This window comes from Myxocyprinus asiaticus, chromosome 13 (genome assembly GCF_019703515.2).
Source record: "Myxocyprinus asiaticus isolate MX2 ecotype Aquarium Trade chromosome 13, UBuf_Myxa_2, whole genome shotgun sequence".
NCBI lineage: Eukaryota > Metazoa > Chordata > Actinopteri > Cypriniformes > Catostomidae > Myxocyprinus > Myxocyprinus asiaticus.
The window spans coordinates 50,212,000-50,235,238 of record NC_059356.1 but is presented as its reverse complement, the minus strand read 5'-3'; the positions used below and the strand labels follow the sequence as shown (position 1 = coordinate 50,235,238).

The 23,239-nt window shown below is 37.7% G+C and overlaps 2 protein-coding genes across 4 annotated transcripts in view; one reads left to right on the top strand and one right to left on the bottom strand.

The window, feature by feature from the left end:
• The window catches only part of zgc:172090 (uncharacterized protein LOC565611 homolog), a 227,866-nt gene that overhangs the window by 166,622 nt on the left and 38,005 nt on the right, over positions 1–23,239 (bottom strand). The window lies entirely within an intron of this gene.
• LOC127449865 (transmembrane protein 184B-like) lies at positions 5,886–20,026 on the top strand. 3 transcript variants are annotated; one of them, XM_051713472.1, is made up of 10 exons: positions 5,886–6,011; positions 8,146–8,424; positions 11,071–11,236; positions 12,261–12,351; positions 12,439–12,514; positions 13,736–13,827; positions 13,923–14,092; positions 15,871–16,065; positions 16,362–16,388; positions 18,113–20,026. In XM_051713472.1, exons 2-10 carry the CDS (start codon positions 8,200–8,202, stop codon positions 18,304–18,306), a joined length of 1,236 nt encoding a protein of 411 aa, XP_051569432.1. In that variant the 5' UTR covers positions 5,886–6,011; positions 8,146–8,199; the 3' UTR covers positions 18,307–20,026. The 3 variants fall into 3 exon arrangements, with proteins under 3 accessions (XP_051569432.1, XP_051569431.1, XP_051569430.1); XM_051713471.1 differs by having other exon boundaries at positions 5,891–6,011; positions 8,200–8,424; XM_051713470.1 differs by lacking the exon at positions 5,886–6,011 and adding an exon at positions 6,645–6,713 and having other exon boundaries at positions 8,200–8,424.

Genomic DNA, 23,239 nt, shown 5'->3' with positions numbered 1-23,239 from the left:
TGCAAAGTCTGGGAACAAGAAAATGCTGTGGGTCTTCCAAGAAAGCTTTCTTTTACTTCTCGCCTCACGTAACATGAGATCTTTATCGGATGATCTCAGAAATTTGGCCAGAATTGATCGGGGCCTTTCTCCCTCAGCAGATCTCCGAACTGGGACCCTGTGAACTCGCTCGATTTCCAGCTTATGGCCTTTTATGTTGAGCAGACTCGTAAAGAGCCTGTCTGTGAATTTTACCAAATCTCAGCCTTCCTCATGCTCAGGAATTCCAATAATTCGGACGTTGTTTCGTCAATTACGATTCTCCCAATCCTCCCATTTTTCCAAAATGCACTGCAAATCTGTCTTTGTCGCTAGTGGGTTAGCAGCTAATTCCCTCTGCGATGACTCCAGATAAACCATTTCTCGACATCCCCCCATTCTTGTAACCAACTCAGTGAATTTCGTCTCCATGGAAGTGATCGATCAACGTATTACAGCCAGATCCTCCAAGTCCGCTACGACCTGCGCCAGCATTGCAGACATATTCGACAGTTGACGCTGAATCTCTCCCGCCACACCATCCAAACTGAGTTCCTAGTCTGCGGCCCTGTCAGGGATATCAGCTTGTGCATGTAAGTGTCTTTTAATATCTCCAGACCCTGAGAATTTTGAATTCTTTGACATTGTCTTCATAAAACAGTTAAGAATCAGGGTGTATTGAATCTCACCAGTTTATGACACAAATAGTTATAAAACTAGCAAAGTGCACAGAGCTGGCTGTTCACAGGTCCGAACCTCACATCACGTCACGTGACTCCGTTTCAGTGCCCATTCTAAATATCTGCTACTCTGGGGGAAAAAAGTGCAAAAATAATATCCTCAGTCTTTCACGAAGGGCTTAGAAAATACATGAATGCAAATGAAAGCCATGAGCAGCATTTTGGACCATTACTAACTTCCTCTGGCCAATTTACTTGTGTATTTGTGAATCAAAGGTGTGTGTGTGGATCTGTTGCACGCATTCATGAGACTGAGTGTTTCCATAGGTGATATCTGATTCTAGGTCAATCATAAAACCTGTTTCTCCACAGAAATGCATAGACACCAGTACTTGGCAGCACAAGCTTTTTTGACCAAGGAAACAGAATTAAATGTATTCAAGTGCAAGGCATCATGGGTATTCCCAATAGCCTTAATTGTGTACTCACTAGTTTAACACAACTAAAGGACTATAACTTCAACAAACAAAGTGTGGTACCGGTGGGTACCCAACATGCATTGTGGCTGGGTAAGGACTGAGTTCGGACTGAATAGCTCAGCCATTTGGCAAAGAGTGTGAAACAGTTGGGGTAGTATTTCTAGTTGACTACTATCGAAGTGTGCTGTATTTACACTCTCTTGCCTTACCATTTTGTGACATGACAGGTTGTGTCTAGAAGGGATCCCTCACGTCAAGTTCTCGCACATGCACATTGTTTTATGATGCTATGTTGCTCTTCCGCTCACCTCAGCGTGTTAATGATGAAAGCATTAAAAAATATCTACTACTATTATGGAGAGACTGTTTACACTAGTTGTACATTCCTGCCATACAGTGCAGCTATTTGCTCTCAAACAGGCAGGTGGAAACTAAGAAATTAAAGCCAAACTGCAACTTGGGGTCACCTCAATGGCTCAGTGTGTAAGAAAAATCTGGTTGTGTTTTTTTTCATGCGGACGACCTGGGTTCAAATCAGCCTTTTGACCCAGTTTACCCCATCCTGTTACCTGTCTCCACTCTCTTAATATTTTTCTTAAACTATATAAATAAAATGAAAAATAAAGTTGATTTCCTCACAGGAATTTGGTCATGATGAAGGTAAGAGTGTTGAGTGAGGTTTGATCCGGGTAATAACGGCATGCTTTTAATATGCATAAATTATACAGTAATAAGATGGCAACGTGCTGCATGTACTTGGGGAAAGAGAATGGGCAGCGAGCTCTCCTCGTTGATGCGAGTTTTGCAGCTCGCGCTCCATTCTAGTTGAATTGCAAAGAAAAATTCTAACTTTTCTGTCCCCGCTAAAGATGTACATCTACTGAAGTGCAGATTCAATCTTTTTTTTATTAAAATGTAAAGTTCCATATGGGTGGATTAAAACCCAGAGCTTCAAACGCAAGGGGTGATAGCAGATGTAGAGCTTAAGTTATCAGATTTGTTAAATATTTATTTTAGAGCTTGAATTGGTCATCAAGAATGACTATTCATTAAAACAGACCATTTAATGAAATCTTTTACGAGCACTCCTCGCTGCTGGGCGACTTCAAAACAACGGCATGTAAGAATCTTGCAAGATTGATGTGGGAGGGATCCCTTGTAGAAATGACCTTGCTATGGATGTGTGTAAGTGAGCCAGTCTCTGCCAATGTCTCATTTGAGTGATGTCAATAAAGGAGACATTGGGTGCTTCTCATTTCCGAAATTGTGCATCCTCGTTTCCTCACCCTTCCGTACTTGAGCCTGTGACCCGGAAACTGATCGAAGTCCGCCATCATTAAGGATGTACCAGTTCTCTAAATGCACCATGAGGAGGCAAGGGTCAAAGACAGAGGAAGCTTATTGAGGACACTTGAGCGAGGAAACACCGGAGCATCCTATGCAGAAGACTTTTTGGTCAAAGCACCTGGTGTACGCATAAATTCTCTTCCCCTTCACATCTCACACAGCAGTTTTAATTACTGGTTCACCTTTGCAGTTTAAATAAACCATAATTATCACCTACTTCAACAGAGCATCTTGAATTATTTGGATTTATTATAAATAAAGTTTAAATTACATAAAGGCAAATGCGCTGAGGTGATGCGCCAGTGAGCAGGATGTTTAATTTTACAAATGCTTCTTGCTTCTATTCCTCTGTCCTCATTTCCTTTCCTTCCATCCTTTCCTCGTTTCCTAAGAGGGTGGAGTTAGGAAGCGAGGAAACGGATATGAGGAAGCACAATTTCAGAAATGAGAAGCACCCTTTGAAACCTGAAATCTGTATGACGTTGTAATAGATATATGATTGGTCAATAAAAGACATCATGTTTCCAGTAATGTTTACAATGCATTAAATCATATAGACCTATTCATGGCTCCTATATGGAGTTGAAACCACCTTTGTTTCTAGTTGGGATTAATCACACATTCATGACATTTTGCAGGATGGAGGTATAGCACTGTCATGTCGTCTCTCGTGGTGTGACTAGTACTTTACAGAATTGAAAACACTTTTGATAAAACAATTATTGGCCAAACTATATACCTTATTAATATCTACAGACACAACAAATTCAGTTCCAGTTAAACAATGGGAGAAAGACCTCAACATCAATGCTGATAATAATTTCTGGAAACAAATTTGCACAAATACATTCAATGTAAGCAGAAATACTATCATACATCTACTCCAATATAAAATCATACATAGTACACACCTAAAGGAGCACAAAATGTTTAAAATGGGATTGGCAGTCTCAGACAAATGCATGCAATGCAATCTTAATACCCAAGATGACTACTTTCATGTACACTGGACATGCCCACCTGTTGCCCAATTTTTGAAAGAAGTTTCTGCTAAATTATCAGTATTTCTTAATTATCACAGTCCTGCAACTCCATTGTTTTGTCTTTTAGGTGGCATCACAAATAACCCCCGCACCAGAACACACAACCCCCCTACTTCTGTTTCTAGCTATCGCCAGGAAAACACTTATGATCAACTGGGAAAATAAAAATAAAATATCCATTACATAATGGCTACAATTATTAACAGACCATATTAACAAAGAAAAACAGGCAGCAGCATTCAATCAGAACTTACACAGATTTAAACAACTATCTAGCTCCATCGCTTACTTTCTAAACATTAACACATCATGATTGGTGAATTAATGTTCTGCAATGCCCACGTCTATTTATTTATTATTCATGACACCACAGTTATATTTGTAATGGACTGTACACATATGCATGAACAAATGTACGTTCATATAAAGTTATAACTATATGTATGAATGTTTGTACGCAGTGTATATATATATATATATATATATATATATATATATATATATTATATTGAGTATTGGAAATGATATAGCACAATACTATAATGTTGTATTTTATATTACGTAACATTGCATTGCATTACATTACATTGTATTAGATTAGATTATTATGCAGTGTATTATATTCTAACCTACTATTCTGCTCCATTAATGCAACCATCTTCCATTTTGTTCTTTTACTATGTTGTCCTGTACTTTATACTATTTAACCAACGATTCTATCCTTTCTGCGTCTAACACCATATATTTCATACTTATTTTATCTATGATTCTTTATAATTATCATTACTATTATTAGTGGTGTCCTTGTAATTGTTATCATCATATTTCTATATTTCAATTATCATCCCTTTTTAATTTAAATATTTTTTGAGAAGAGAAAGAGAGAGAGCATCACAAGACCACATTACCAACAGGTCTGTGGACCTGGAACAACAAGAACAAGCTGGCTGAGATAAGACACCTGGAGGAGACATCACAGGTGGATCCCCTGACACTGATATTCAGGCACCAATGGCTGAGACACAACCAAGTCATGCACCCATGCTCTGGAAGTGCTCGCCAAGCTCGCTAAGGGAAAGCAAAGGTGTCTCTTCACAAATCAACCTCATAACAGTATTTAATATGCACCGTGTGCATCTACAGCAGTCTCGCAAGTTGACTATTTTTCCTAAAAATAATTATACTTGTGCACTCCCACTCTCTCGTTTAATTTCTTTTTATTCTTACTATTATTATTATTATTATTATTATTATTATTATTATTATTTCTCTTCCTCTTTTGTTTGGTTACTTTCTATATATTTTTTTCCCAAACCCTAATTTTTGTTTGCTTATTTATTTATTTATGTTTAATTATAATGACTTATTCTTCTTCTTAATATTATTTACACTTTTACATTTGTTCCCACACCAACTCCATCTGTGTTACTCTTTACTTTTTATCCAAATACTGAGATGATGATGATGATGATGATGATGATGATAATGATAACAATCTCTTTAATATATAAATTGAGAATAATTAATAAATAATCAGTTTATTTATTTTACTTTCTTGGTTTTCTCTTGCAACTGCTTTCTGTGTATATCAGATCATTCAACCAAATATGAACTTTGCATACAAGACACAATAAGAGTGTAACTACTACATTCAGGCATAATATTTTGTTAGACTTTTTAAGAGGCTGTGAATTCCTTTTTTCTTTCTTTTTTCCCTTATTCTCCATTTTATTTAATTTGTTTGCTTTTTTTTTTCTTATTTATCTCTTTTGCAATGTCAATCAAAAAATAATATTGTTTATGATTCTTGTTATATGTTGCAATAACAAATCTGAGATCTGAGCTAAACATGGAGATTATCATACTGCCATTTCCTTACCTTATTGATATTTTGTGTTATTTGTTCTTGAATCGAAACACTTAAGCAAACTTCTGTAGCTTGTTTTATTTATTTATTTATTATTATTATTATTATTTTTTTTTTTTTTTTTTTTGGGGGGGGTGTTTGTGGACAATGATGGTATTTTCGTATTACTCTTCAGTTAATTTAGTTAATAAAATATTGTCTTTGGTTATAGTTTATAATAACTTAATAATTTTAACAAACATTGCGTTCTAAATATTCGGTGAATATGTTGAATGAATCATGAATATTCATATTGTTATGTGTCTTATATTATCTGATTTTTTTAAGTATTGTTTAATGTTTTTAATGACTTTTTCGTGACAGTCATTATAAAGCCGCTCCGTATGCCCACAAGTGCTCACGGTGTCGTGCTCGGGCACGAGACCCGCTGCGGGGCTTTATGACGTCATAGAGAAAGAGCGCTCGTCCACGGTGGAGAACAGACAGAACGGACTGCAGCGGAATAAAACACCATTATGACGGATCTGACTGATTCCACACCGTGAGACAGACGAATGAACGGAATCGACAGAATAACGTGAGTGTGTGTTTTAGTGTTCTTCATGAAATCAAACCCAGCTGTAGAAACATCTCAGTCCATCTACATAAGACGCGTCAGGCTGGAACACGGCATTATAATAAACTAAACTGATACATTATGTTATGTAGTTATGGTTTGGTCTCGTCGCTAGTGCAGATGAAATATCAGACTGTTTAAAGCGTCTCATCTCTTTGATTTTACCGTCATAAATGCTGAAATAAAGAGCGGAACACAAAAACGACAGGATTCAGCGGAGGCGCACCTGCAGAATGGAACGCTTTATCAACCCACAAACAACATTAATGAAACTAAATATTATTATGGATTTGCCCGATGGTAAGTCCGTGATCCGTTGATCTTTTCTGCATTTACCAGTCAGATTGAAGATAAATAAGGTCTAGTTGTAAATGGGCTTCTTAATGTCTTTAGTTTAGATTGTTGATTTCTCATCTTAATATTGGGGAAAGTTCAAACCGGCTGTTTTTCACTGCTTGCCATCTTTTCGAAAAAATCTATAAAGTGCATACTTTGATTTAGGCCTACAACATGGTTTTATGATTATATTCATATCCTCTATATACTGTTCATACAGACCCTGTGTTGTCTTTTGTTTACCATCCCAGGTAGCACATGTCCATCTCTGAGATGTCTGTTTTAGATCTTTTGATCTGGAAAGCATCACAGTGTAATGAACATCTGGTAAACATCTTTAAAAGATCAGATTTACAAACAGTCTTAATCATAAACGTCTCAAAGACATCTGCTGAATGTCTTATTGACATCTGAGAGGAAATGTCTTATTGATGTATTGTAGATGAGAAAACAACCTAAAAAATACGTCTTCCAGATGTAAACACACACATCAAATAGTCGTCTGGGTGATGTTTGTGTGCTATCAGGGATGTGTCTATATAATTCAGAGACTCTGATAGAACACAAACATCACCCAAATAACTATTTGAGGTGTTTGTTTACATCTGGAAGATGTATTTTGTATGTTGTTTGCTTGTCTATAAGATGTTTCCTCTCGGATGTCAACAAGACATTCAGCAGATGTTTTTGAGACGTTTATGATTTAATGTATGTATGAATGTACTCTACGTGCCCAGATAGCACACGTACATCTCAGAGAAGTCTGGTTTAGATCTTTTGATCTGGAAAGCATCATAATCTAATGAACATCTGCTAAACATCTTAAAAAGATCAGATTTACAAACATTCATATCATAAACATCTCAAAGACATCTGCTGAATGTCTGATTGACATCCAAGAGGAAATGTCTTATAGACGTATTGTAGATGAGAAAACACCTAAAAAATACGTCTTCCAGATGTAAAAAAACCCCCCACATCGAATAGATGTACATGTGCTATCATGGTATGTAAATCTGCTCTTTTTAAGACGTTTAGCAGATGTTCATTAGATTATGATGCTTTCCAGATGAAAAGATCTAAAACAGACATCTCTGAGATGTACATGTGCTATCTGGGATGTTGCTGGAAATGTAAGAACCACAGAACACGGTACAGTTGATATTCAGTTTTAGACAGTGAACTTTCTCTCCAGTCGGTGACATTTCTCTTCTCTTGTTGAATGACTCAGAAAATATTGACCCTGATTATCAGATAAGATAGTGTCTTATAATGTCTCGAGACGACCGTTGTTGGCATGGCAACGCAGTGCCAACGCGAGTCTCTTCCTGAAAGAGAATAATGAATCATGCTGAACACGCACACTGATGGTGTAGATGTAGATGATGTCATTGCAGGATTACTGTAGTAGAAAGACATCAGTTTACTGAATGCCATCACTTGGTTTTGTACATCACATTTGGTATTGTACTTAAAAATGACATAGTCCTAACAGTTTTAATTCTACATCGGGCCTGTTTCAAAATGAACGTTTCAACAGCGGTTTCAAACTAAATTTCACAAATGTTCGGCCGTGTTTCGGTAGGATCAATAGGCCTGTTGGATGGTACACCAACACTGCTGTCATTATTCATCACTTTATTCATAGATTTTCACATCAAAAACTGTAGTGTTTTGTTTGAAAAAGTCTTTAAGAAATGAACACAAGTTTGGATTATAAAATCGGTTTGATTTTGTTTGTCATTTGTTATTATTACAGAATATTAAGTCCTCCCTATTGTGTATCCTTTGTTCTGATTGGCTGTCATCTCAGATGGCTCAGATTTGGAAGAGGGGTGTGCCACCATCAAAGGGGAATAACTCTCTGGTTGGCATGGCGCTGGGGCCTGGGCTGGTGACGGTGGCCCCTGAGGGTCACAACAGATCGTGGGAGACCCCATTGGTCACCCCAGAGACACCCATCTTCCTCATGACACCCGCCGCCCAAACCATCTCTGGAATCTTTACATGGACCGCACTACTGCTCACCTGCCAGCAGGTAACACACACACAGCTATACTAATATAAATACTTACAGTACATAATACATACAATATAAATACTGTCTTTGTGTGAGGGAGTCTGGTTAGCATAAAGGATGATGATGAGCTGTTGCTCTGGCAACAGGTGCTGTGACATCAGAGATCAGAGGTGGTTGCATAGCAACAGCCCGCAGTGTGTGTGTGTGTTGTGATAGTTGAGCTTGTGTGAACCTGACAGACAAAATGGTCACCTGCAGTGACACACACACAAACACTTACACAAACACACACACTCAAACACACATACACAGTGTAAATACATGACATGGCCAAAAGTTTGTGGAAAACTCTCTTCTAATTAACTGGTTTATCTGTTGCAGTTATTCTAGTAAAGATTAATTTTAATAATACACCATTTAAAGACATCCTAGAGATTTGTGAGCCCTTTTCTGTTCCTGCATGACAATGATCCTGTGCTCACAGTCAGGTCTATAGTTGATGTTACAAACACTCGGCATGACACTTCCGGGTTCTTTTGGCTCCCCAGAAAAGAACTGCGTTCAATGGGTGTTTCACACAAATTACGCTGAAAATGCCCCAAAAGTGCTGTTTGTGGAGTTCAAACACCCTGTTTCTGAAAGATTATTGAAGGTTTGGACTGTCTTTAAATTAGTGGATCAGGACAAACTCAGGATTTGATCATTGATGATATTTCACAGGTCACTGTCACTGAATCACACAAACTCTTTTCACAAATGGCTGTTTTTTAATTTCCAATGTGTGATCGCTGTGACAGATATGAGGGAAGATTTGATCTAAAAGTAGTCGTACTGTATATGCACAAATCTACAATATAAGATCTAACCGGTCCTGTTTGTGAAAGTATATGGAATAAAAAATAATCTACTACTTCTAAAATTACGTCTTTAGGTTTATTTTAATGCAGTTAGTAACTTGTTCAATAGAAACCAGCTGTTATTAAGTTCGAATAGCTTGTAGAATAAGTCAAATATTCTAATAGTAATTTAAGCAGTAAAGATGCATATTGCATGTCTGATGGTTCCATTTTCATTAAAATGTTTCTTGCCACCTTTCTCAGGCTTTAGAAGTGTGTTAAACGTGTGAGGATGTGTATTCATGAAGTCAGTTTAAACATTACAAAATGAATGCAATTCATCATGCCCCCTGACCAGATGTAGATCCATAAAAAGAAATGTTTCTACTGTACCAACGGACCGATTCAAGCTTTAAATGCCACCCTCATGTTTTGTCAGCAGGGGGCAGTAAGTGCAGCTCCAGCTGTACATGCAACAAACTGACAGCTGTGTGAAGATGGAGTGCAGGGATCTCGAAATGTATTTTTAAAATTTCTAACATTTATCATAGCACAGAATCCTTAAAATGTGCTGTTTATGGCTGGAGACAATGAAAACCAGAAGAAATTGATGCAACCACAGTGAGATGCTCCAAAAGAACCCAAGAACACGTCCTCTGAGAACATCTCTTAAATCTACCACGGACAGATTGACTTAATTGTAAAATGGATTGCTGTGGACTGTAGGCCAATGAAAGTTTTATGTTAAATAATATTGAAATAGGGCCTGGGTATCTCAGCGAGTATTGACGCTGACTATCACCCCTAGAGTTGCAAAGTTTGAATCCAGGGCGTCCTGAGTGACTCCAGCCAGGTCTCCTAAGCAACCAAATTGGCCCGGTTGCTAGGGAGGGTAGAGTCACATGGGGTAACCTCCTCGTGGTCGCTATAATGTGGTTCTCGCTCTCGGTGGGGCGCGTGGTGAGTTGTGCGTGGATGCCGCGGAGAATAGCGTGAAGCCTCCACACACGCTATGTCTCCGCGGTAACGTGCTCAACAAGTCACGTGATAAGATGCGTGGATTGACGGTCTCAGACGCGGAGGCAACTGAGATTCGTCCTCCGCCACCCGGATTGAGGTGAGTCACCACGCCACCACGAGGACTTAGAGCGCATTGGGAATTGGGCGTTCCAAATTGGGGAGAAAAAAAAGAATATTGAAATAAACCGACAATATATTGACTTTTTAAAATGTTTTATTATTGCTTTACTTGTTTGCCACAATAATGTTTTTAATATGTATTGTTTTATTATTATATTGTTTGTTTGGGGGCCTTTTCAGCAAATATTAATTAATTTGATTAACCAGACTCTCATGTAATTCATCCGATTACAAATTTTAATCGATTGACATTCCTAGTATTCATGACAAATTCATCCAGGTCTGTTGAAACAAGTTTAAATTGTGTGTTTATATATATATATATATATATATATATAAATAAAAAAAACAACAACATCTATTTCTTCACAATAAACCATGGGTATTCCTTTATAATAGCTTGTATTAGCAGTAACAAACATTATTACGTTATATAGTGCTTAACAGATGATTAAAACAGCAGTGGTTCTCATCTCCACCACTGAAAGCTGCTGCTCTGAAGAACATGAAAGTGCAGCTGTCTTGTTCATTTCAGCAATACAGAAAGGATTTACTTGACTGTCCTGCGTAAAGTCCAGACCTGAGCCCCATTCAAGTGCCGTTCTAAAATAAATGTCCAGTTCATTGCAAAGGTGTTTCAGTGAGGTTCAGGACTCTCTCTCTCTCTCTCTCTCTCTCTCTCTGTCAGATCTACATGCACTTGCGGTATTATAACTCTCCTAACGAACAGCGGCATATCGTTCGCATTCTCTTCATCGTGCCGATTTACGCCTTCGACTCGTGGCTCAGCCTGCTGTTCTTCACTAATGAGGAGTATTACGTTTACTTCGACACAGTTCGAGACTGTTACGAAGGTAAGAGAGCATCTATTTCCACTTATCGTTTTGTTTGTGAAATAGATTTAAGGGTGTTGATTTAATCAGTCTACTAACGGTGTCCAACCGTGTGTGTTCATGCATCACAGGAGATTGATGTCTTTCAAGTCATGAAAATTCATTTGCAATCTCAAATTCTGTTTTGTGTTTAACAGAATTCTGTGCTGGAAATGATGCTGATGTAAATGACTGATTTCATAGCTAACATTTGATGTGTCCTAAACACACAACTAAATCATATTTTCACTGTTTTTACAGATTTGAAAGCTCACGAATGATATTTCCCTTTGATTTGTCATGCTCTTCACTGACACTTTTGCCCACTTGCTTAACAAGTACACTAACTTTTGAAAAAAACTTTATTAGGGGCTACATTTTTTGGTGTGTTGGGACAACATTTAATAGAAATAATTTTCACCCAGTAAGTTTTGAAATGATTTCACAGATGATTTTACGCATGTAATAATTTGTATTTTCCAATTCAGTTTTAATGAGACCTTCACAAAACAACAAGAATAAAGTTGAAAATCTGTTAATTGTAATGAAACAAATGAGCGTGCCTGAAGTTGAAGACGCATCTGGATATATTGGATCCTGGGCTGTGTAAACGTGTGCAGTTACTGTGACAGATGTTTCTCTGTCTTCCATCTTTGTTCATGAGGTCTGATGCGGGTGTGGTCTGTCTCCTAGCAACAGGATGCTAATGAGCAACTTTAAGAGGAGTTTATTGAAGAAACCAACATAGCTTCCCTTACAAAGAAATCACCATATAACTAAAACATCATTGATTGAACTTAATTGTGTCAGTGTCAGGTGTGTGAAATCAGTGTGAGAAATGTGATGCGTTCAGTGTTTGAGGTGTTGATCACGTCTGGACCTGAAATGTAGACACCACTGAACACCTGCAATAACAATGAAAGGTCAAACCAATTAATGGTTTATCTCTACAACTGAGCTACTAAAGACATGTCATTTGTGATTCTCTACCATTGTGTTTGTGCAGCGTTTGTGATCTATAACTTCTTGAGTTTGTGTTATGAGTATCTGGGTGGTGAGAGCGCCATCATGGCCGAGATCAGAGGAAAACCCATCGAGTGAGTTCATCTTTCAGTAGTTTTCTCAGTTTATATCTGAGTTCTGATATAACACGTGTTCTGAGATGTGTGTTTGTGTGTGTTCAGGTCCAGTTGTGTGTACGGGACGTGTTGTTTATGGGGCAGAACATACTCCATCGGCTTTCTGCGCTTCTGTAAACAGGTATCACAACACACACACATTTATGAGTCAATCAGATATAAAGACGAAAAGGAGAAATCATTTATAAATCTAGTTGAACCCTCAGATACCCAAGCACTGACAATGTATTTTCTTTTTTGTTGTTGTTGTTTTAGAAAGCCACTGGCTGATAAAATTTGGATCATTATGCATTTTTGCTTTGGAATGAATTTTGGACAAATATTTTCCTGGCAGATTTGCTTTTTAGCCCCATATTAATTGAAAATAAGTATTATTTAATTGCTTTAAATATGTTGAAGTTATGCTACAGTGGGTCTCTGAGGGTCAAAACACTGATGCAAAGATCTTAGAAATGTCACCTTTGTATTCATGTTGGTTTTAAATGTATTTCAAAACCTTTTTAACATTTTCAACACGTTTTAATGTGATGGCTCTAAAACATCTATTGGTGTAACCATTAAATACAACGTACAAAACATTTTTTTTTGCTTCATTAAAATCTAAGGTCAGTTACACCACCTTGACATTTTTACTTTTATTCACACACACAAACAGAAATGGTCAGAAATCTATGGGTAACCATCGATAACCGACTCAATTTCACAGACCACAAAGACTGCAAGATCATGTAGATTTACACTCTACAATATCAGGAAGATAAGACCCTTCCTCTCTGCCACACAACTGCTTGTTCAGTCACTTGTCATAACTAGACTGGACTACTGTAACGCTCTCATTGCAGGCCTCCCTGCATGCGCAATTAGACCCCTGCAAATGATCCAGAATGCAGCAGCACGTCTGGTCTTAATCAGCCAAAGAGAGCACATGTTACACCACTCCTTGTCTCTCTTCACTGGCTGCTGGTTGATGCACGTATCAAATTGAAGGCTCTGATGCTGGCATACAGAACAGTCACTGGGTCTGCTCCAGCATACTTAAAATCATTTATGCAGAGCTACGCGCCCACTAGAAGCCTGCGGTCGGCTAAGGAACATCGCCTTGTTGTACCAACACAAAGAGGCTCCAAAACACTTTCCCGGACTTTCGGCTTCACCGTACCACGTTGGTGGAACGACCTTCCCAACTCCATCCGTGAAGCTGACTCACTCTCTGTCTTCAAAAAACGACTAAAAACACATCTTTTCCATGAGCACTTAAACATTAAAGCAATAAAATATAATCAGACACAAAACACAGTGTTTAATGCGTTTTTATAAGTGTTGACTCTTCTGTCTCTCTCAGGCGACTCTTCAGTTCTGTGTTGTGAAGCCGCTGATGGCCGTCATGACCGTCATTCTACAAGCGTTTGGGAAATACAGAGACGGAGACTTCAAGTGTGTCGATTCGCCTGTACAATCACACAAATATAAACACACAGATATCAGCGACTGAAGAAGAATTAACTGCATTCTCTCTTTCTCTCCTGTAGCGTGGCGAGTGGTTATTTATACGTGACGATCATCTATAATATCTCAGTCAGTCTCTCTCTCTACGCTCTGTTTCTCTTCTATTTCTCCACTCGAGATCTGTTGGAGCCGTACAGTCCCGTACTGAAGTTCTTCATGGTCAAATCGGTCATCTTCCTCTCATTCTGGCAGGGTGAGTTCACTGATTCATCACAGATAACATATACAGTCATTTCACACTGCCGTTGAGAGATAAAGTGAAACGGAGTATTTAATGTGTATCATTGCTGTATGGATACATGTTTTAAATAACAGAAAGATTCAGTTTGTTGTGTAGTTTTTCTGCTGATGTTTCACTGGTAATTATCAGATGTACAGAAACTTTTAGTCTTCTCAGAAATCAACAAATATCTCAAATCTCATTGGACAGAGAAACATCATGTGATAGGAGCAGCTTTCAGTGACAGCAGCATGTTACAAAAACAGCTTAAATTTGTCAGATTTAGCAGTAAAATCTTCCTAATTTGCCTAAATAGAAAACAGCTTAATGTGTCTTATTTACATTGTAAATTACATTTATTCATTCACTTTTATGCCAAACAACTTACAAGCAATTTTTTTTAATGCTGCCTTAGACGGTTCAACAACTATTTTATAATAAAATATAAATGCTAAATTTAAATTGAAAATAGAAATATAAAAGTAAATATTATTCATATTTAATCTTAATAAGTGTTGGGTGTAATCTGATTACAAAGCGAGTCTAATTATTGTAATTTTTTATTACGTTTATTACTTTTAAGTGTGTTACTTGGGTTACACATATTACTAAAATAATATTATTTTGCATATTTAAAGCATGATTTATGTTCATATGTCGGTCTGAGTTTCTGTGACATTCAGAGAATAATTAAAAAATATATGCATTACATAACAAAATTCAATCATATTGAATATAGTAATCTTTAATAACATAAAATAAAATAAAAAACATAAATATTATTATTTTTATTGATTTATTTTGTTAAAAATAACAACATTTGGGGCCTGGGTAGCTCAGTGGTAAAAGACGCTGGCTACCACCCCTGGAGTTTGCTAGTTCGCTAGTTCGAATCCCAGGGTGTGCTGAGTGACTCCAGCCAGGTCTCCTAAGCAACCAAAATTGGCCCGGTTGCTAGGGAGGGTAGAGTCACATGGGGTAACCTCCTCGTGGTCGCTATAATGTGGTTTGTTCTCGGTGGGGCACATGGTGAATTGAGCGTGGTTGCCGCGGTGGATGGCGTGAAGCCTCCACACGCGCTATGTCTCCGTGGCAACGCGCTCAACAAGCCACATGATAAGATGCGCGGGTTGACTGTCTCAGACGCGGAGGCAACTGGGATTCATCCTCCGCCACCCGGACTGAGGCGAATCACTACGCAACCACGAGGAATTAGAGCACATTGGGAATTGGGCATTCCAAATTGTGCGAAAAAGGGGAAACCCCCCCCCCCCAAAAAATAAAAAATAACAACATTTAATTTGATGGAATTTTGTAATGAAATTTAAATGCATAAATCTTAAAAATGGCGAAAGTATGTTTTTTGGAGCGTGAAGAGAGAAACGTGTGTTACTGAGTGTATGACTTCTGTACGTCAATGAACAATGAGGAAATATAGACATTAAGTTACTTTTTAAAACATAAAAAGGTTGATTTTCTGCTGCACAAATATCAAATAAATTAAAAAAGTAAAATAATTAGTAATAGTCATTTTTGAAATAATTAGTGTAATCTGACCACAGTTTATAGATAAGTAATCAGTAATTTATAGTCGATTACTTTCAGAGTAACTTGCCCAACACTGATCTAAATGAATCTGCAGGTTATATGTTAAATGTAAGAAAACTACAAATGAGATCGGTACGTTAAAGAGCAAAATGTCTAAAAGTGTTGATAAATGGGAATACTATATAATCATGTGTGTGATGCAGGAATGCTGTTGGCTATTCTGGAGAAATGTGGCGGGATTCCTCGGATAAACTCTCCTGATGTCACAATGGGGGAGGGGACTGTTGCCGCCGGTTACCAGAACTTCATCATCTGTATTGAGATGTTCTTTGCTGCACTGGCGCTCCGACATGCGTTCACATACAAGGTGTATATGGACAAGAGACTCGACGCCCACGGTAATAATCGCACGTCACATTACACTGCTCAAATGAGCCAATCACAGCCTGATTTACTGACCATGTGACCAGCGATAGGCCTGTACATCCAGCACAGTACAGCTAATCAGCATTCAGTAATAAGTTCAGACATTTAGTTGCAAATAATTATCAAAATATTCACATGTTCCGGAATAACGTGTTTCTTCTCCTTTATCATCACTTAATCCTTTATGTATCTGATTTCAACCCTAATTGTTCATCTGAATGTGCTTTTGTTTTGAAATGTCCTTTGTTTCTGTCTCTTTCTCTCTCAGGTTGTATTCCAGTCTATGGGCAGTACGGTAAGTTTACTGTGTTTTACTGTCTGTGTGTATTTTATCTTCGCTGTGCTTTCAGTCTATTTTCACTTTGAAACTCTTTCAAATGTGTTATATGTCCCTAGAGCGAATCATTCATTGATTTCATTAATAAAGTAACTTTCATTGTACTTCATTTGTTTGCTAAAAATAACACAACACTAGATTCAGCAAGTTTTTCAAATTAAAGGCCCCATGAAATCAGACTTTTGTGGGATTAGTCCACGTGTGTTCAATTTGACGTCATCTATATGCTATTGTACTCGTAAAAGATGACAATAGTGACTTTTTAGCAGATTTACACTTTTAAATTTTTTTTTTTTTTTTTAAATACTGATGATTCATCTTCCACTCATATACTCATGTTTGTCCAATCAAACGCTCTCTAGAATGATAATCCCCCCCCCCCCCCCCCATAAATTATAAATACCATCTGATACCAACTAACAATAGCAAATCATGGTTCACGGCCGTGACGTAACTGAAGCTGATTGGCTGTTTTAAACAAATGGACGACCCTTACAATGGCTGCGTCCGAAACCAGGAAAATGCTGCCTCCGGAGGCTGTATACGGAGGTAGGAAGTGATTAAGGCACGACCGAATCCAGTGTTTGTGTCCTATCCTGTCTACTGAGATACCTTCATCTGATCGATTTTTGAAGGCAGCATAGATGCATCCTTCACTGCCAATGAAATCCCACAATCCTGTGCGTGCGGATGCACAGTGGTTGAGCTGAAGAAATAAAAATGATGGCCAAAGAGGTGGTTGATAGCTAGTTTGTGTATAATGTAAATTTTTCCCACTTTTGATTCCATTTCTAGCGAGAAATAAGTATTTTAGTTATGAAAAACACACTTGGTTATCGCCAAAACGCTCTTGATTTTGTTCTTGATTATTAGTCCAATCGAACCACAACGAACAGACGTTAACTTTATTGGACACCAGATGGCGATAATCAGTTGCTGGTATCCTAGCAACAATGTGGCGTTATGCTGCCTCAGTAGCCTGTCCAAAACCAGTTTCTGGAGGTAACTGAGTCGTTTAAGTCATTGACTGATAGGGCAGTGATGCAACAAGACAGCTACCTTTGGTGTCGGATGCAGCCAACAAGAGGAAATACATTAGTGGTGGAGATTTAGATTCATGGAGTCTTTTGAATCCATTTATCAGACAGATTCATTCAGATTCGTTTACAGATTCGTTCAGTGACCGTTTCTGCAAATTATACCAGTAGGTGGCAACAAATCAGCATTATTCATGCGTTCTGAGCGAAAAAACGCAAAGTGACATGCGACATTCCTCATTCCTCGATCCTCATTCACAAACAAGATGACTGAAACACACTTATTGATAATGAACGAGTGAACCAGTACATTCAATTCGTTCACAAGTGAGAAGTCTCGTTAAGACTCAAATTATCGACTGATTCACTGATTCGTTCAGTGGGTCAAACCAACGATATGCTAGTGGTTCACGCTAAAGTCAGTCATTCTCGCGCTTCAAACTAGAGCTCATTTGATTAGAAAGAGTGAGACTTCAGTGAACGATAACAATTCACTCACTTAAAAAACACTGATTCGTTCACGAACGAAACATCGCTAAAAAACATGAAAACGGAAAAGAACATTGCATTTGTCAACCATTTCATGGGGTCTTTAACAGAACTAGTGAACTACCTAATAAAAACACACATCTGTCTGTCTGGCAGGACACTGTGCTCCCATGAGTATCTCCAGCAGTCTGAAGGAGACGATGAATCCGGGCGACATGTTTCAGGATGCCATTCATAACTTCTCTCCTGCGTATCAGCAGTACACACAACAGCGTCGAGCCGAACCGCTGACCCGATCCAACAGCACCAATGAGAAAACACTGCTGCTCAGCTCTGACGACGAGTTCTGACACACACACACACACACACACACACACACACACACATGCTCAGAGGCTCTGTTTCCAACCCTAGTGAGCTGCCTACATAGACAACATCATAAACTATTCCAAACAAAAAACTATGCTGCATTTTAAGGTATGTTATTTATTCATTAACCTGTATATTATAGGTCGTATAATATGCATATCCATTGTTACAACAACAACAACAAAAAACTGATTTTGTCATCATTCATAGTTTTTTGTTACTTGAATGTATGACATGATGTTATAACGAATGCCCAACTTAGATGTAGGAGCTCCTCATGTGCACTAGTTTCAGTAGTGAGTTGCTGCATGTGTTGAGCATTTCAAATAACTCATTAATGAGATGCCATTTTAGATAGTGTGCTGCCTAAGAAGTGAGTAGACAGCAAGACAGCTCACTAGTGTTTGGAACAGAGCTACAGATAGAGAGAGAGAGATTGATAGACAATAACAAAGAGAATCATGAGATGTGGTGCCATATCATATTAACACTCCTCTAGACACTTTCTAAAGAGCTTTACATGTATACTTAAGGGTAATTTTCAGATATATTCACACATTAAAGTTTCTAGATTATAAACTGTTGCATTATAAACTACAGGAGCAACTAGTTAATGACTTTAACTACTGAAATGCCTTAAACATCGGTTATACACACACATCTAACTTACTGAATGAACACTTTGCTTTAGTATTTTTGGGATGAGTCTAAATTCATTTTTGTGGTTATCAACATTATGCCACAAATGCTGTTAGTTGAGCTTGTATTGAATCTGAAATATTCCTTTTCATCTAAAGTGTTTTCTTGCTTTACTTTAGAGATATTTTACTTGATGTAAAGATGAATTATTCTGAATGAGATAATGACAGACTTTCAGATTAAACCTCAAGTTTGGTGAATGATTAACTGTGATGATTTACGTCAAAGTCAATTTATTTATAAAGCAAAATGAAAAACAGCTGACTGTTGAGCAATGTGCTGGAAAATAATCAAATATCAAATAAGATATAAATATAAAGAAGCAGGAAAACTATTAGTAACACTAATAATTATTAAAACACTGTTGGACAGTGACTCCAGTCAGGCTTCCTAAGCAACCAATTGGCCTGGTTGCTAGGGTGGGTAACCTCCTCGTGGTCGCTTTAATGTGGTTTTCGCTCTCGGTGGGGTGTGTGGATGTCGCAGAGAATAGCGTGAAGCCTCCACATGCACTAGGTCTCCGTGATAACACACTCAGCAACCCACGTGATAAGATGCACGGCTTGACGGTCTCAGACGCGGAGCAACTGAGGCTCGTCCTCCGCCACCCGGATTGAGATGAGTCGCTACACCACCATGAGGACTTAGAGCGCATTGGGAATTGGGCTTGCCGAACTGGGAAGAAAAAGTGGGGGAAAAAACACTGTTGGACCAAATGCCATTTGTGATGTTTTGAAGTGTTTAATAAACAGATTATAGATGAGCAGAGAGTGAGTATATAATGACAGAGAAACTGGGATTATAATAATTTCATAGTAGTCGCTCAGATCATACGTGAAATCTTCACTGAACAAAAAGATTCCTGCCCTCGGCAAATGTTGCTCATTGAAAGTTTGACACACTTTGACAATATATTTGCAACACAAGATATTGAGCTTGTGCTGTACTCATAATAATGAAGAAAGTCTAATTTTGAGTGAAGTTGACATTAACCTGACATACTCTATGGGAAACTACATTGTTGGCTATGTTAAATATGTAATTAAAATAAAACAAAATAGTATTGAAATAATATTAAAACATCAATAATTGTGCATTTGCTACTTGAAATTTCAGTTCCTTCTAATTTACACAAATTTGGAGCCATTAGTGTTGACCTGAACAACAAAACGATCATGTGCTCGATTGTTCAGAGTCTTTAGATCCATACAGTGCTCAGATCAGAGTAAGAGTACACGTATAAGAATACATTAGTCTCTATTGAGATCTTTACTACTGTTTTATTGAAGGCTGTTAGTTATATGACAGATATCGTTCTTCTTTAGGCAATGGATGTGGTTTGTGAGAACATTACTTTGGGAGGTGTAATAGCTCCTCTGCTCCCTGAGCTACTGTAATGTAATATTGATGACATGTTGTAGTCTTATACAAACTAGAGTTAACATACTGAATTAGAATACATGTTATTTTACATTCTTTAGCACACCCTTCCTTTTTCACAAAGTGTTTCAAGATTGAAAAAAAAAAAAAACAAGAAATATGTTTTTAATTGAATATTGATGGAGCAATATAATTTGTGTGGGGAATTATAATGGAAGTTTGTTTTGATTGAGTGAAAATCATTTTAATAAAAAGGTGGCCAGGGGGTCTTTTTACTCCACACTAATTGACGTCAACATATGCATTTACTTTTGAGACAGCAAGATGCTTTTCTGAGTAACAAATGAAGATTCCTGTGCATTTCAATCTGCACATTTGGCACTTCAGAACATCTCAAGTCAATTATGAAACTCGATGTTACTGTGAATCAGAAGGGGCAAATTATTGTCCTGCATCAAGCAATAAAACAACTAAGGAGATTGCTGAAATCGCTGGAATTAAGAACTGTTCAACGCATTATTAAAACCTGGAAGGATAGTGGTGAACCGTCAGCTTCGAAGAAGAAATGTGGTCAGAAAAAATCTTGAATGATCGTTATCTGAGTTCATTAAAACACTTGAAGTCACATCGTAAAAAGCCGACAGTGGAACTCACGGCTATGTTTAATAGTGAAAGTAAGAGCATCTCCACACGCACAATGCGATGAGAAATGACAGGATTGGGACTAAACATCTGTGTGGCCACAAGAAAGCCACTTTTTAGTGAGGCTAATCGGAAAAAAACGACGTCAATTTGCTAGGGAGGGTAAAGATTGGACTGTGGAGTGTTGGTAAAAGGTCATGTGGTCTGATGAGTCCAGGGTAAGAAGGGAAGCACATGATGCACCTGTCATGCATAGTGCCCACTGTACAAGCCACTGGAGGCAGTGTTATGATCTGGGGTTGCTTCAGTTGATCAGGTCGAGGCTCAGCAACGTTATGCGAAAATAAAATGAAGTCAGCTGACTATCTGAATGTACTGAATGACCAGGTTATCCCATCAATGGATTTTTTCTTCCCTGATGGCACAGGCATATTCCAGGACGAAAATGCCAAGATTCATCGGGCTCAAATTGAGAAAGAGTGGTTCAGGGAACATGAGGAATCATTTTCACACATGAATTGGCCACCACAGAGTCCTGACCTTAACCTCATTGAAATCCCCATTTGGATGTGCTGGAGAAAACTTTACGGAGTGGTTTGACTCTCCTGTCGTCAATACAAGATCTCGCCAAAACTTAATGCAACTCTGGATGGAAATAAATGTTGTGACGTTGCATAAGGTTGCAAAACAATGCCGTAATCAAAGCTAAAGGTGGTCCAACTAAATATTAGAGTATGCGACTTTCTACACACGTCACTTTATACTGCTCAGATGAGCCAATCACAGTCCATCTCACAAGAAGGAACAAGAAACCAAGGATAAAAATTGAGAAAAATTCGACTTCGATTTTGTTTGACACCAAGTTATTAAATACAATCAATGTGTTTTATGTGGAGCTTTAAAGCGACCTTCGGTACCTTTTTGTCTTTGTCTTTTTTGTTTTTTCAATCATTTTGGCTGCAAATTTTGCCAAAGGAATTTTGATATTTCAACCTCAGTTCCTATAATACATCTATAATACACAAAATAGTTACACTCAGGACCTTCAGGACAAAAATGTCCCCATTGAAACCCATTAAAACTGCAATATTTCATCCCAGTGCCATTAAAGCATAAAATCATGAATTCTGTGATATTATGATTTCATTCCAGAGCCCTGGCTTCAAAATTTACATTTTAATATTTTCCACCAGATGGCGCCATTTTTCTCATGTTTAGCCTATGGAGCAAATACATGCTTTTCCCCTATTCTCTGTTTGCTGTATTATAGAGCACTGCAGGACAACTGAATAAATGATGCAGATAAAATTGAGTGGGTGTGTTGGTGTGGAGTGTGTACTGTGTGTGTATATTGAAAATATGTGTGTATGTGTGAGAGAGAGAGTGTGTGTGTGTATGAGTGTGTGTGTGAGTGTGTGTGTGTGTGAGTGTGTGTGTGTGTGTGTGGGGGGGGGGGGTGTGTGGGCAGGTTTAAGTGGTTTACGAGGACTTTTTTTTAGGTTATAATCTGGTAATTACAAGGGTATTATGCTATAAATGTGGTTTATGAGGACATTTCTAGTTTCCCCATAATTCAAATCTCTTAAACATACTAAACGATGTTTTATTGAAAATGTAAAAATGCAGAAAGTTTTTTGTGAGTGTGTGTGTGGTTTAGGGGTAGGGTTAGGTTTAGGGGATAGAATCTATAGTTTGTACAGTATAAAAATCATTATGTCTATGGAGAGTCCTCATAATGATAGCTAAAACAACATATGTGTGTGTGAGTGTGTGTGTGTCTGTGTTGTGTGTGTGTGTGTGTGTGTGAAAAACAACAGTGGCATTATATAAACAAACTGGCATTTAAAGGGTTAAAATCCTGAAAATGAATGAATATTTGGTAGTCATGATCAGGACTGATGTTGGTTAACTAACTGAAAGTGGAAAATAATATTAATATATAATATTTTTATGGCAGTTTTTTGATGCTGACATTTTTGTCCTCTAAGCACCTCTGAGTAACTTTTATAAATTGACACACAAGGGTTAAAAAATTGGTTTAATCACCTTGAACAAAACTGAAGAAAAAGAAGAAAAAAAGAAAAAGTATTTTGTCTCAAAATAAATGTGATAACAGCAGGGGTTTTCATTTGTTATATAAATTTACAACTTTAAAATAATAATAATAATAATAATAATATATTATTAGGATAA